Source organism: Musca domestica, unplaced genomic scaffold, assembly GCF_030504385.1.
Source record: "Musca domestica strain aabys unplaced genomic scaffold, Musca_domestica.polishedcontigs.V.1.1 6, whole genome shotgun sequence".
Lineage (NCBI taxonomy): Eukaryota > Metazoa > Arthropoda > Insecta > Diptera > Muscidae > Musca > Musca domestica.
The window spans coordinates 336,700-352,518 of record NW_026712363.1 but is presented as its reverse complement, the minus strand read 5'-3'; the positions used below and the strand labels follow the sequence as shown (position 1 = coordinate 352,518).

At 39.9% G+C, this 15,819-nt stretch overlaps 1 protein-coding gene across 2 annotated transcripts in view; it reads left to right on the top strand.

The window, feature by feature from the left end:
• Positions 1–15,819, top strand: part of LOC101890616 (uro-adherence factor A) — a 36,954-nt gene that overhangs the window by 5,891 nt on the left and 15,244 nt on the right. For both annotated transcript variants that reach the window (XM_005189356.4, XM_005189355.4), the window contains exon 2: positions 4,934–6,528. In XM_005189356.4, coding sequence (XP_005189413.1) covers positions 4,934–6,528 — 1,595 coding nt within the window. The remainder of the gene's footprint in view (positions 1–4,933; positions 6,529–15,819) is intronic.

Here is a 15,819-nt window from a genome sequence, read left to right as displayed (position 1 = left end):
AAGGCTCCCTGTTGCGGTTCTAAGGGCGGCATTCTGGCAGGACTGTACATTTTTCCACTGCGTAGCACTGACTTTGGCGGACCACACCGGAGCCGCATAGTTTACCACAGACCGGCCTATCGCGTTGTAAGAGGTCAACAAGGTTTCCTTATCAGCTCCCCAAGTACTGCCGGCCAGTGACTTGAGAACCTTGTTCCTACTTCTAATCTTGTCGCAGATAGCTGTGGTATGCGCGGACGACTTAAAAAGGCTATCGAATGCGACCCCTAATACCTTGGGGTAGTTGGTGGTCGGAATAATTGCACCATCGACCTGCACATTCAAGGATAGCCCCATCTCCGCAGTCCATGTGGTGAAAAGTGTGGCCGTCGACTTAATGGCGGATATCTTCATATTCCTCGCAGTGAAAAAGGCGGTAAGATCAACAAGGTAAGCGTTTAACCGATCGCAAATGTCATCAATAATGGGTCCGGACGCCACGAGCGTACAATCATCTGCGTACGTTATAATCTCTATGCCGTCTGGAGGGCGTGGAATGTCAGAAAGGTAGAGGTTAAACAGTTCCGGAGATATCACCCCACCTTGGGGAACTCCCTGTTTAACTCTACGGATGCTCGACTTCTTGTTTCTGAATTCCACGTACGACTGGCGTCCACACATGTAGTTTACTATCCAACGTTTCAAACTTGGCCGGTGGGTGGTGCGCTCAATGTCCTCGAACAGTGTGGCATGATTGACTGTATCAAAGGCTTTTGATAAATCAAGTGCCACCATAACTGTTCTATCGCACGGCCTGTTCTGGCTGAGACCTCTACTGACATGTGTGGAAATGGCGTGTAAAGCTGTTGTTGTGCTATGAAATTTCCGGAATCCGTGTTGATGATCGGCAACTGGGAAACACTCTCTTATGCTGGGGAGGAGTAAAGCCTCAAGCGTCTTTGCTACTGGTGACAAAAGTGATATCGGCCTGTATGAATTACTTTTGCTGGCATCCTTGCCTGGCTTCAGTAGCGGGACCACCCTGCCAATTTTCCAGGCATCGGGAACTACTAGGGTGGCTAACGACAGATTGAGAAGCTTTGTAAGATACTTAACTCCTGGTTCATCCAGTTGCTTCAACATCACCATTGAGATTCCGTCAGGACCAAGCGCTTTGGATGTCTTTGCGCTTCTGATGACCTGTGCAACATCTGCCAACGTAAATTGTGGTGGTACCTCCTCGGCTGGAAGGGATCGTACACGGCGTAGGATCCTTCTCTTCGCCCTGTCACTCTCGGGGTGCTCTACAAACTGCCGGTTAAAATAACACGCGCACCTCTTCGGACCTGTCACTTCTACGCCGTTGAATGAGACAGATGTCCGATCGTCCTTTTTCCCAGGGTTCGAGAGCGACTTAACCGTTGCCCACAATTTACTCGTTCCGGTACCGATGTTGCAATGCTTCAGATGTACTAACCACTTTTTCCGCTTATGCTCACCTACTAACCTGTTTACCTCCAGAGTAAGTTCCCTGACTCTGGGGTTATTAGGGTTAGTACGGCGAAGCTCATCTCGCTCGTCGCGCTGTCTCTGCTGGGAAATTTGGTCTTGTTTCAGGTAATCGACCAGCAGGTATATAGCGAGCGGCTGCAGCTTTGATGATGTCACGGAAACACCTATCCGCTACCTTAACATCAGATGGATTGGGCAGTTCTCTGAAGCGGCGATTGGTATACTCTCTGAATTCTTGCCAATTACCTTTCCCATGGTTAAGGAAAGTGCGGCGTTCAGAGTCAATGAAGTCGGGTGATCTGTTGATGGCGATAATAATGGGGAGGTGGTCTGAGCCTAGAGAAATGACTGATTGCCAAGTTACGTCATTCGTCAGACCTGGGGACACGATGGATATCGTCTCCCCTTATTCTGGTGGGCGCGTCCTCATTCACTGTGCAAAACGTGGAGCTTTCAATTTGCGCAGCCAGCGCCATGCTATCAATTTGCGCAGCCAGCGCCATTACCTAGGACGGAATGCCATAATTCATGATGGACATTGAAATCCCCTAGCACCAGACGGTTATTGCCTACCAGTAGTGAACTGATATTAGGCATATAACGTGGGGCACAGCTATTAAACGGCGGAATGTACACGTTGAGCACCTCTACCTCGGCGGTTCCACACTTGACCGCTACCCCCATACATTCCATGTACGGGTCACTAGAGTCAAGCTCAGGCGAGATAGGTCTGTACTGGACAGAGTGGTGCAATAGGAACGCTAATCCTCCACCTCCACCTCTGGAGCGATCCTTCCTCAGTACGTTGTATCCATCACAACTTTGAAGCCTGCAGGTGGTACTCAGCTTCGTTTCCTGGATCGCTGCGACCTTGATGTTCTTCCGACTCATAAAGCTTACAATTTCGTTGATCTTACCTCTGAGACCATCACAATTAAATTGGAGAAATGATGAATTATCCGGAACCTGAACAGCAATGTGTGGCGTCAACTGCTGCGTAGATTGCTGTTGAGGAGATTGCGGGGGAGTCTCATATTGCGACGACGATGAGGACGCCGAAGATGAAGACTCACTGGGGTCTACATTGACGCAGCAGGAAGCAATGTAGTCCCTATCGCTATACTCCTGTATTCGGTTTAGGCCGGAACAATTTCAGAAATGCACCCACTCTATGCATCCGTTGCATCTCACCGAAACCGATCTGGTCCGGGGTGGGTCTCGATCCCGGCTCGGACCAAGAGAATACGGAGCAAACATTCCCGGTGATGTTGCTCCCACATCGGAAAAATGGACGAACACGAACATGTATTTGCTGGGTTGGCGGCCCCTGGTCGGAGAAATATGCCTCCGAGTCAATCCGGTACATAGAACCGGCCGCCGTGGGATTGAGAAATAATGTTGGTGTTCGTTGGTGTTGCAATGTAGGATACTCTCTGCAGACTTTTATAATTTTGTAAAGGATTTGCAGTCGGAATTGACATCGATGAAAAAAGATTTTTTCTCACTACCACTCCGATTTGAGAATTTCTCTACATTGTTTGAGAAATACCAAGAATTAGATGAGTTTGTGTCGTCACCGTCGGTTTCTGGCCAGAAACGCAAAAGGGCTGCGAAAAAGGCACCAACTAAGGGAATGCCTAGTCGCAAAGCAATAGTTTCTGTGGAGAACACTGTTCCACAACCGGTTTCAGTTAATATCACTGAACCAACTGAGACTGGACGTGAACAGTCGTATGCCAGTGTTGTTACACACCCAGTTCCAGTACATAACAGCGGTATGGGTAAAGGGGTAAATAATCCAGATGTTATGAGTATTGATAGTGAGGCTTTTAAGAAAACCTCACAATCTACTCGTGACATAAAGGAATTATCACTTCCTTCACTTATCACTACTGATCGTCCCGAGACTGCTACTGGCAAAACTCAACCTGTCCAAAGATCATTATCTATGGCTCCCGCCATGAAAATGATATTTGCATCAAGGTTTGCACCAGAAACAACGGTGGATGATATAAGCTTTTATATAAAATCAAAAATTGAGAGAGATTACTTTTTTAGATATTATAAGCTCCGATCTGCATTTTCTGAAAGTAGATCTTCTTTCAAAATCGTTGTGCCTGAAAATATTTTTGTACAGTTGATTTTAAAAGAATTTTGGCCTGCTAGGGCTTTTATTAAAGAATTTGTGGAGAGATCCAATAATTTAGCTCATTTGCCTCTTAGACCAGATTCAATGCCAAAAAATTAAATTACTCATTTTCTATTTGCTATCAGAATGTAAGGGGGCTTAATACAAAATTAACCAGTTTATATACTGATAGTATTGATTTCAATTATAATGTATTGGTTTTCTCCGAAACTTGGTTAAAAATATCTATATTAAATAGTGAAATTTTATGTTGAAAATATGAAATATTTAGAAAAGATCGTGTTTGTAAAAAAGGTAGTGGCGTCCTTATTGCAGTTAATACCAAATATACCACTAATTTAATTGATCTTAATGATTTTCTTGATATATAATTTGTTGGTGTTTCCATTGAATTTGGCAAATCTAAATTGTTTGTAACTTGCTCTTATATTCCCCCTTAATCTTCACTTAACATTTATAATCACTGAAAAAATGAAAGATTCCGATCGCATTCTGATCCTTGGTGATTTTAATATGCCTTCCATTAGGTGGCTTCCAATGCCAGATTCTGAAGCTTTGATTCCTTTGCCATCCGAAATGAACAGTACCCAGTATACATTTGATGTTATAAATAGTTGGTGTGACTTACATCTTTATCAAATAAATAGTGTGAAAAATTCCCACAGCAAAATTCTTGATTTGGCGTTTGTAAATATAACACAGCATTTTGATATATTCAGAATTCCTCCAATATGCACTTCTGAAGATATATACCATCCAACTTTATATATCTCCATATCTCCGTACATTTGAAATTTAGCAAAATATATGCTGTTGCGACATTATATTACCGTTTTGTGTACAAGAATCTCCCCCTTATTACATAAGTACTAAAACACTACTATATTACAAGTGTTATATAAGTCGAACTTTGTTTATTTTTATTGTAGAAAATTTTTTTTTAAATGAAATTAATCGAATTTCGAAATATTGAAAAATAAAAAAATACAACAACAAAGACCTCATGCTCGAACAACACTTGTTTTATTAAAATATAAAAAGGCATGGTAGAAAAGAAAAAATAATTCTACCATGTAAAAAGGTGAAAAAAGGAAAAACATTAAATGTAATAAGTATTCTGATTTCTATTGTTGATCTATCTCTCTAACAAAGCGAAAAAGTTATTTTATAGTCGGTTTGCAAATTTTTAAACTGCCTCCCTAATTTTTGCAGCATATTTTAAAACATAAAGGAAACTCATTCCGATAGAAGAAATAAGCCTAATTAACAAAACAAACTTTTAATATTTTTCAGATAACATACGATCGACTCAAAAAAGTAAAGAACATAAAAAAGACGATGATTTCGACGAATCTCACTTTTCTGAAAAGACCGATGGTAAAGATAAACCAGAAGAATTACATTCCGAAAATAAAAAGGATGGAAGCTTTGACATAGTTAATTCGGCAGAGACTTCATCTAATATACTGAAGCGAAACTTTTCTGATATAGACGAAGAGGAATGTGATGATGCAGACGACGTGAGAAAGAAGAAACGCAAAGAGTTGGAGGTTATGAAAGATATAAAACAGCCTAATAACCAGCGTGTTGCAAATAGAGTGGAAAAATCGGTCAAACAAAATAATACAAAGTCTAATTCGGCTCTAAATAAAAGTATCAATACAAGCGATAAAGATGATTTAATTAAAGGTAAATCGTTAGAATCTGAAGTGGACGACGATGATTCAAAAAGCGATCCCCTTTGCAGTGGTTGTTTAAAAGTTCCACCGTTGAAAATTGTTATTCCCCAACAAAATTGCGCAATAGATTCCGATTGCACTGGATCTCGTGCTGGCAAATTGAATGCGACTCGAAATCCAGCATTGCCATATGTTGTGGCATCTAACACTGATTCAAATGATCGAGACCCTTCAACAACAAACACAAGCCCCCGAGACAGTCCAATAAAACTTAACCATTCATGTGGCACTAGTGATGAGAAAAACTCCAATACCAAGTTAAATGAAGAAAAAAATTTGAGGGTATTGAGAAGTTCGCACAGGGTGGGTTTATCTGCTAGTGACAGAAATTCCAACAATTCCTCTCCACAAATTCCGAGTAATTCACCTTCACCTGCATCATCAACCGCTAATGATTTAGTAGACAGCAAAACAGTATATCCCAATGCAAATGGAAGTCCCACACATCAAAATATTTCCTTTGAACACGATAATATTTTAAATCTCCCAAGTCCTTCAACTTCATCTACTTCGTCATCAAAAGAAGTTCTAACGAATAATGTCGAATTACATCCAAGAAAGAGAAAAATAAGAGCGAAGACAGAAGATGTAAAGACTAATACAGGAAATAACGATATTGTTGTATGTTCAGATTCGCATCCGCACGATTTACCATTTACTAATTGTTTTCAAATGTATATGAATATACGTAGACAAATCGAAAAAAAATGGAAGAATGTATTGCTTGTCAAACCAAGAGCACCACAGGGATTTACTGAATATTTATTAAATACCAAGAATTATGTGCTTCAGTCCACTAAAACTTTTGAAGCGCCAGATATCCCAAACAACATATCAAGCCAAATGAAAGATATATATTTGATTCAACATAGGGATCGTTTGGAATTACATCAGCGACATATCGTGGAGAGAGAAAAACTTTGTTTAAATGTAGAACAAGAAATTCTACGTATACATACTAAAGCTGCTAGAAATATGGCATGCCAATTGTTACCCTTCTCAGCCTGTTCATATATGAAAGACGATGAGGTGTACAACATTTTATCTCACGAGCAGGAGGACAAAGAAAGAAATGCACGTTATAGATATAATGGTCGATTACTTCTTAGTTGGTTGCAAGATGTCGACGATAAATGGGAAAAAGTTAAGGTAATGATTCACTTTTGTAATTGGCTGTTAAATGCTTCAATCATATAAACATTATCATGAATACTTAATCTCAGATTAAAATTTTCCAAAATGTTGCACCAATATGTTGACAAACACTTTATCATTGAATTTTCATAAATAATTTAAATTTCATAACCTGAATGTCTCTTGTTAATACACTTAAATTTTTTTCCGATGTAAGGTCTCAACATTTGTCTTTCGAAAATCGATATGCCTTACACAATAGTTGGTGACATGCTTAATGAAGTATTGTAAAACATCAGTAATGTGATCATCGCAAAAATGTGTCTTATAAATTTTTTTAGAATAAAATAAAAATTTCCTGTGCCTAATTTAGCGCTTTTCTAGCATGTGTATTAAATTTGAAAAGATTGTAGAAATCTACTCCTAAATTTATCTTTATATCCTATGGAGCTCTAGTATGGTGGCATTCCTTGAAGAAGTCAACCTACTTACGACGCATTGACAAAGTTCAAAGAGCCGCATCCCTACTAATAACGGGTGCCTTCAGGAGCACACATCAAGCCGCACTGGACACCCTACTGTTGTCGTTGTTTGTTTCCTGACTAATCCGGTTCTTCCTCAATGTCCAGGTTTAGGAATTCCGCTACCTTTATGGGCTGTAGCCATAGATCCTCTGGACGGAGTTGGGTAGGTTTGGCTGGACAATTAAACAGGTGCAGCATATTGTGCGGGCCTGTATCGCACGTTGGGCAGGCGTTCCGCACATCTTCGTCAATTCGTGCCCAATACGAATTGAGACGGCTGCACCATCCTCAACGTTGTTGGGCCAAAACTACCCTGGTTTGCCTAGGCAGCCGACGTTCTTCAGCTGCAATGGATGGGGGGGGGTGGACTCCGAGTATGGCATTCATACTGTTATTATTAACTACCTCTGCGACTGCATCAGTATGAATGATATTCAGACCCGCTTGATATGCTTCATGATCTAGGGGCTCTCTCTTATATCGCTGGACCTCTCTCTCTAGATCATGCAGGTCCTTCCTGACACGCCTGGGTGGGGGAGTTCTATCCACCATATGGGGGTTAGGGTGACTCCCACGATAACACCCAAGCAGGTACTGCAACGAAAGCATATGATTATGCTGACGTAAGGGAAGAACCTTCGTCTCCTCATGTAAATGGTCCAGAGGAGTCATAAGGAGGCACCCTGTTGCAGTTCTCAGGCGGCATTCTGGCAGGTCTGAATACTTTTCCACTGCGTTGCACTCGTATTGGAGCCGCTTGGCTAACTACAGACCGACCTATCGCTTTATAAGAGATCAACAAGGTTTCCTTATCCGCACCCCAAGTGCTGCCGGCTAGCGCCTTGAGGACCCTGTTCCTACTGTGGCTTGCGCGGAAGACTTGAGCATGCTATCGAATGTGACCCCAAGGATTTTGGGGTAGTTGGTGGTCGGAATTATGTGCCCCTCGACCTGCACATTCAGCTGTGTTCTCATCTCCGCAGTCCATGTGGTAAATAGTGTGGCCATCGATTTAGTGGCGGATATTTTCATATTTCTCGCATGGAAGAAGGCGGCAAGCTCCTCGAGATAGTTATTCACCCTGACACATATGTCATCAACTACACCCTACTGTGCTTAAGTCCACCGAGCAGACATGTATAGGAACAGGCATTCAGGAGTGCTCATCGACTCAGAGAACTAAACGAATGGCGAAGTTAACCCTTTGGACATTCTGCGATTTTAAGACGTGTAAGGAATGTGGAAGTGGTAGCCAATACAAGTGACTATATTTTACCACGGTTGAGCTTTGACTCACCTGACATACACATACCTTACAGAGGCGCCTGGGTTCATAACAACCAACCTTTCCGCGACATAGCTGTTTATACCGATGGTTCAAAGATGGACTGTGGAACAGGAGCTGGTGTATTCTGTGATTCCATTAATGTTCGTAAATCCTACAAGCTTGGAAACGTCTGTAGCGTATTCCAGGCGGAAATCTTTGCGGTCGAAAAGGCCACAGACCTGCTGGTCACGAGGAATACTGAGGTTAGCGGTCCGGTGACTATAAATTAATTCAATGTTAATTTATTTATTTTTTTAAAAATTTGTGATTGCTGCTTACTGCAAGCAATCACGTCTTTATTGGTTAAGGTTCCGGACTACAAAGTGAATAATGAAATAAAACTACCCTAACTTATACTTTGGATTCATGCACCCAGATGATACTGGACACCTGCTCGTGTTGGCGATGGAATGTTGCTGTCTGCCTGTTGGATGTTGTTGTCAGTGTTTCGGTGGGAACTGCAGTGTCAGCAAAATGACACGCTTATACTTTGGTTGATGAATTCTTTGGGTTGCTAATGTTGAATTTGAATATGTCTGGTGTTAACTCCTCCCCTCTTAAATACAATCGTCCCGATTGTTCAAGATGAATGAATATTGTAAATGCTGGATGTTTTAGTTTCTTTCGAAGTTGTAGGTAAATTTACTTCCGCAATCTCTATTTCATCTCCTGGGGCATCTTCGATTTTCAGATTATTATTTTCGGAGTTTTTTGCATATTTTCTTCTCAGTGATATTATTGTTATAGTTGTAAGGATTATTGCAGAAACACAACCGATGCCGACTGCTAAGGTACCTTTGGTTTCCATAGATCGCATTCGTTCGATGTTCTTTACGTTCAACTGTTTAAGCAGCTCCAATGATATTACTTCTTCTAATTTGTCTTTTGGACCTTTTGGTTGCAAAAAGGCGGGAAGAGGTTTATTGGCACTTATTCCTCTTGAACTGTAACTGTGGCCATCGATTCTTATAGTGACGTTGAAATGTTTGATGAGATAAGTCCCGTTTAAAAAAATCTGCTCGTTGTCTACACTGATAGCGCCTTGATATTGGTTCAGCAAGAGCAAGTCCGATCCGATCTCTTCAATTGTTGGTATGTGTTCGTTGTTTATTTGGGTGCATTTCCCTACTCTACTTTTGAACAAATTAGTTATACAATTATCATTTCTTAATGAAATAAGCTTATCTCTATTACAAATTGTTATGTCGTAATTACTTTTACATTCTGTTTTTATTCCAAATAATTCTTTATTACATTCCAAAATTTTTTCGTATTCAATTTTATCAATTACATCTCCAGTTTTTATAGGTTTTATGAAATATACTTTACAAACTTCTTCTTGAGTTACAGGGATACTAAGGATGTACAAAATTTCTCGTTTATTTGTAACAATTTTTACGGATCCAAAAGTTAATAGTTCATCTATCGAATAAGTAGGAATATTATATTTTTCAAAAACAGTGTTTATTTGATCGATTTCGATTTTAGAAAGCAGAAATGAATTGACGATATTAGCTTTAGTCCACTGTATTGCAAACTCTACGTTCTGTAACTCTTTTTCAATAAAATTAAGTTTTCTTTCGATTTTGAATACTACTTCATCGTTCCACCCTTCCCTTTTTATTATTTCATTCGTCTTATTAGTTATTTCAGTTATTCTTTCCGAAATTAATTGGTTTATTATCAGCTGTCTATTGTTATTTTCCAAAATATTGCCAATTTTCTGTTCTAGGATCTGAAAATCATGACTATCTGGACTGCCTGCAATCCACTTCCAAGCACTTCCTATGAAGTCTATCGATCTTTTCTCTCTGTGCGGCATCAGACGGTCTAATAGTCCATTGATGTCAATTAATTGTTGCTTCATAAATGGACGGAGAGGATGGTCTAGGTTCACGAATTTGTCTAGAATGTGTTCGGTTTCACGAGTGAGGTTTTCATACTGTTCAAGATCTATTGAATGAATTACTTTAAATGTCCCGTTCTGTTTCCTTGCTATTCCATTATGAATTGAAATGAGTCTTGCGTTCGAGTAGTCGAGGATGCTGAAGTCAGCCAGGGCGTTTCCAGGAAACAATCTGTAAAATTTAGGATTTTATTAATTTCTAATATGGCTTTTGTGAATAGCCCTTCCGCTTTCGGTCAAAACGGTGGTATTCCGGTTTTCCTTAACTATTTCCTCTTTGTAACGGTCGCTTAGTTTCGTTCCTAACCTTTTGTTGTTGCTTACATAAATTAATTGTCCGGGAATATAATCCTTAACTGGTCGTTTCTTTTTGTTATGATACGTCAAGTCGTTGGCCTGTTTCTGTCTGAGTTTGTCAACAATATTCCGTCTGGTAGTCTCTATGTCTTGTGGAGAAAAGTCAATTGTGCGTCCAAAATACAAATCAACAGGTCTTCTATTCACCGTGGAGTGAATCGAGTGATTGTATTCATTAACAGCCCTCTCCAGTAATTCCTCAAAATTCCTGGATGTTCCATCACCTTTCAAACATCTCATTATCTCAGCGAGGGTAGAATGAAAGCGTTCTATCTGTCCGTTAGCCTCGCTCCTGTAGGATGGGGTCGTAAAAATATTTATTCCTAATTCGTCCTTCATCATGAATAATATCGAACTGGAATTTAGAGACGGTTCGTTGTCCATTACCACATTCTTCGGAACTCCGTAAGAGAATAATAATTCCCTCAGTGGTCTTCTAATAGCCTCAGTAGATCTTCCGTCTAGTATTTTCACTTTAACGTACTTTGAGAATTTGTCAATGGAGGTCAGAACTAATTTCCTATCTGTAGAGAATATATCAATATGAATAGTATGACCTGGGTAATTTGGAATAGGCGTCTCACAAAGGTAAGGTTCATTGGGATGTCTCTCGTATTTGTTTTTCTTACACGTCGTGCACAGTTTTATAATTCGCTTTATTTTTCCCGACATCCCCGGAAAATAATAATTTTCCAAAATCTGTGTTTTGTTCTCTCTGTCGTTCCTATGGGCTCTATTGTGGGTATCAATAATTATTCTTTCCTGGTCATTTTCTGATAATATATCTTCTACTACCTTCTGAGTAAACCTGCATTTGTACTGGCTAAAATGGAGTGGATAAATGTTCTGAATTTTTCCCATTATTTGTTCGGGTGCCTTGATTCCGTTAATTACAGACGGGTTCAAATACCTCTTCAAGATTGTTTGAAGTTTTCGTTCGTCATAATGTGGTTCAGTAATTGTGTGTCGGTGGATGCTTGGGAAAACAACATTGAACTGGTACGTTGATGTGTCATCCACACTTATGAGAAGCTGGTTCTTGAAAACATTAATGGGTGACTCAACACTGGGTATAAGGGTCTCTGGTGAGCTCTCCGCACTATGCTGTGTGGGAGTCAGTGAATTAATCGGAGTAATAGCATTATTGTCCTTCTGTACCGTTCTAGACAGAGCATCTGCTACGACATTCTGTCTTCCGGGTTTGTACCGCAATTCGTAATTATATTCCTCCAGAGTACATTTCCAGCGTTTCATCTTCGCGTTGCTATTTTTGTTACTAATGGCGTAAGTGAGGGGTTGGTGGTCGGTATAAATTATAACTTTCTTCGATCCGTATAGATAATTCCTCAAGGTAGTGAGGGCCCATATGATGGCCAACATTTCCCTCTCATTTGTGGCGTAATGCTCCTCTGTTTCATCCAGAGTTCTTGAAATGAATGCAATTGGTCTTCCCTTTTGACTCAACACTGCTCCAAGAGCGACACTGGAGGCATCCGTCGTTAGGTCAAAATCTTCTCTGAAATCTGGATACGCAAGTATCACATCGTTTGAAACCAATGCATTTCTTAGCTCGTTGAAAGCTTCTACGGCGGAAACATCTAATGTCACCGGAATTTGACTGGAAGCTGTCTTTGGAATTCTGCCTTCCTCCCCTCTGAGGAGCGATGTCAGCGGCTTTGCTACATCGGCATATCCCCTTACGAACCTTCGATAGTAGCCCGAGAGGCCAAGGAAAGAACGAAGTTCCTTAAGTGTCTTAGGAATCGGGAAATTAAGAATGGCTTCCACTTTCTTTGGGTTGGTTTTTATACCATCCCTCGACACAATAAATCCCAAAAATTCCACTTCTTGTTTAAAGAATGAACACTTGTCCAACTGGATCTTCATATTAGCGGACTCTAGTGTTTGGAAAACTTTCTTTATGTTCTCGGCGTGTGACTTCTCGTCCTTGCCAAAGATGATAATATCATCGATGTAAACAAAACAGATTTTTCCAATCAATTCTCTGAGTATATCGTCCAGCGTTCGCTGAAATATTGCTGGCGCGTTCCTCAGGCCAAATGGCAGTCTCGTGAACTCGTACTTGCCATTGTTGATTGAGAATGCGGTTTTCTGTCTATCCTCCTCCCGTAGGGGTATTTGATGGAAACCGCTTTTAAGATCAATGACCGTAAAATATTGATTCCCCCCTAGGTTAGATAGGACTTCCGTCACCTCGGGAATCGGATATTTATCCGGTATGGTGACGGCGTTGAGCTTTCTAAAGTCAACGACCAAACGATATTTTTTTCGACCAGAACTGTCCTCCTTTTTGGGCACTACCCAAATAGGGGAGTTGTACGGGGATCTGGATGGTCTTATGATGCCATCCCGAAGGAGACGACGAATCTCTTCCTCCACGACATCTTTTAATGCCATTGGGTAAGGATAACTTCGCGTATAGATTGGAGATTCGTTTTCAGTTCGGATTTCTCCAACCACAACAGAGGTGTATGTTAATCTCTCATCCGGATCTGAGAACAGGTTCCGGTGCTGCCTTGCAATATTATTGAGAGAACTCCTCTGACTTAATGATAGATGATCAGCCTCCAGCTCCAGACTATTAACATTCTGGGATATTCTCTGTCTAATGGCAATTTTCTTGCCACCTCTTACTTGGAAATAATCTTCGGAAGTATGAATTACTGCCGATAATTCCTTCAAGCTGTCATTCCCCAAAATCCCGTCGAAAGATACCAAACCAGGTAGAAGGAAGAATTTTAGTGGGACGTCATTGACGCCGAACATGTTAAGAAGAGTGTGGTGTGAAACTTCCACATCGCCGCCTACAGATTTTACGCTAAACCTATTGTCATTCAACTTGGGTCTCAGGACCAAAGTTGGTCTTATATAATTTTTACTGCTTCCTGTATCCAATAAAAAGTCTAATGTCTTCCCGTCCCTCGTTTTGACTTGAAAGTATGGCAACGAGGAACAGTTTAATCTAAAAAATTCATATCTATGAAGTTGGCTGGAATGTCATCGGGGTTACGTTCCTGGTAATCGTCCGGTATTATATCCTGTTGTCCGTAATTCCCTGTGTCATTTTCGTCTACTGGCTGATAGTCACTGTTGTCTCGGTAATCGTCGATATTTGGGGATTGGTTCTCAATATCTGGGTATTGATTATCCACGTTTACATGAAAATTACGCTGAATCTTATTCATAGGAGTCTGTACCGAAAACTGGGCAGGTCTTTTAAAATTCTGGTTCTGTTGGGGTCTTACTTGTATTGACCTGTCAATATCCATGGGTTCTGGCTTACTCTGGTTATTGTAAAATTGTGAGGGAAATTGCCTAAATTGGTTCTGAGGAAAATTCTGGGTTCCCGTATAAGGACGAGTGATTTGGTGTCCTCCCATCTGATTTCGCTGAAAGAATTGCTGAGGACGATGAGCAAATGGTTGTCCCCCAAACTGAGGACGCTGATTCTGCATATTCAAATTGTTCGGAAATGGAAAAGCTGGGGATACTCTAGGCCTATGAGTCGGAATATTTGCCAATTCTGGGTAAAATTTCGAACCAGTTGACATCCTCAATGGTTCCTGTCTATGGCCTCCCTTCTGGGCATAATCTCTCCGAAATGCCATATTGTCTAGCTTCAAACAAAGATGTAGAGCCTCTGGTAGAGATGTAGGACCCTTGACACTGAGCAGCCTAGGAAGGTCGCCGTTCAGGCCTCTTATGAAGGTATCAAGTGCCTTCTCTCTATATGTATTCGTCATGGCTCTGAGACTACCGTCGTCCAATTCCAGGCAGGAAACCTTATCCAAAATTAGAGATAGTGTTTGATAGACGTCCTGATAGAACTCTGTGACACCTCTGTGCCCCTGACACAAAACATTCATTTGGTACTCTAGTGTACCTATATCTCGTTTATCCGCGTAGTGCACCATCAGACATTTGCGTATTTTGGCCCAATCCAATGGAGTCCTATAGGATTCTAAAGCAGTATCGGCCTCACCTATAATTTTCGTACGAATTGTATGCAAAATTGCGTAGTATTTCCCGGTACCACGTGATGAGTATAAATCAATCACCCTTTCGACTGATTTCCTCCAAGAGCTGAATTCTCCGGGTTTTCCCGAAAATTCCCTCAAGGATTTCACTATATCTGGAACTTTGTCCAGTTCCTCCAGTCTCGAGGAGACTGTTCCTACCGGTATGTCACTACCATCGTCAAACGTTTCGTCTCGTCCGGCCAAAAGGTTTGTAATCATTCGTGTGATTTCATTTCTTTGTCTGTCCGTGAGTGCTGAACTACCTGATGTAAGGGTGTTTGCCCTTGTTTGAGTCTCCATGTTATTTGAAGATGGATTTATCGTAATTCTATTTAATTTTGCGGCAATATCATCTACTGATTCTAACATTTTTTCTCTTTATCAAAAGGAAAGGTGGAGCTATCAAAGTTACGTTATTTATCAGTATTGGGAACAAAAAAAAAAATTTCATAGGTAACAAATAACTATAACTATAAAATGTTAGGAACTAAATTTGTTCTTAATTTGAATTCTTAAAGTTATTCTTACAATAGCAGCATCATTAGAGTCTGGAGTAGCATCCTTCTAGTACAGATGAGATGAGATGAGATGAGATGATCGTTTTTCTTAGTCCTTTCAAAGTTTTCAAAGTTTTGTTGTGTCCGATTTTTTTCACTTTTATTTATAAATTGTTAAAATATTTAATATTGTTCAAACAATTTTTTTTATTTTAATTTTTATTTCTGTCTTAACTTTATTTTTATTTATATTCATTCAAACTTATTTAAATTGCTTTATTTTTATCTCTTTTTTTTTTATAATTTCTCACAATTGTTTCTCTTTTATTTCTCACTTCATTTAATTTACTTTGCATTTAAGTTTTCACAAGTTTTTTTTTTTTAAGTTTTCATTTTGTAATTATCATTTTAATTTCCTTTATTTTGATACTTTTTTTTTATTTTTTTTTTTAAATTCTCACTTTTTATTTAATTTAATTTACTTTGTTTTTTAATTTTTCAGGAGTTTTTTTTTATTTTCTTTAATAGTTTTTCATTTTTCACAATTCTTGTATCAATGTTTTTATTTTACTTTCACTTTTTTAAAATTTTTATTTGTAAACTACCGTAATCTAGTGATCCGCGTCGCGGGCTTTAGGGGCTGTAACATAACGTT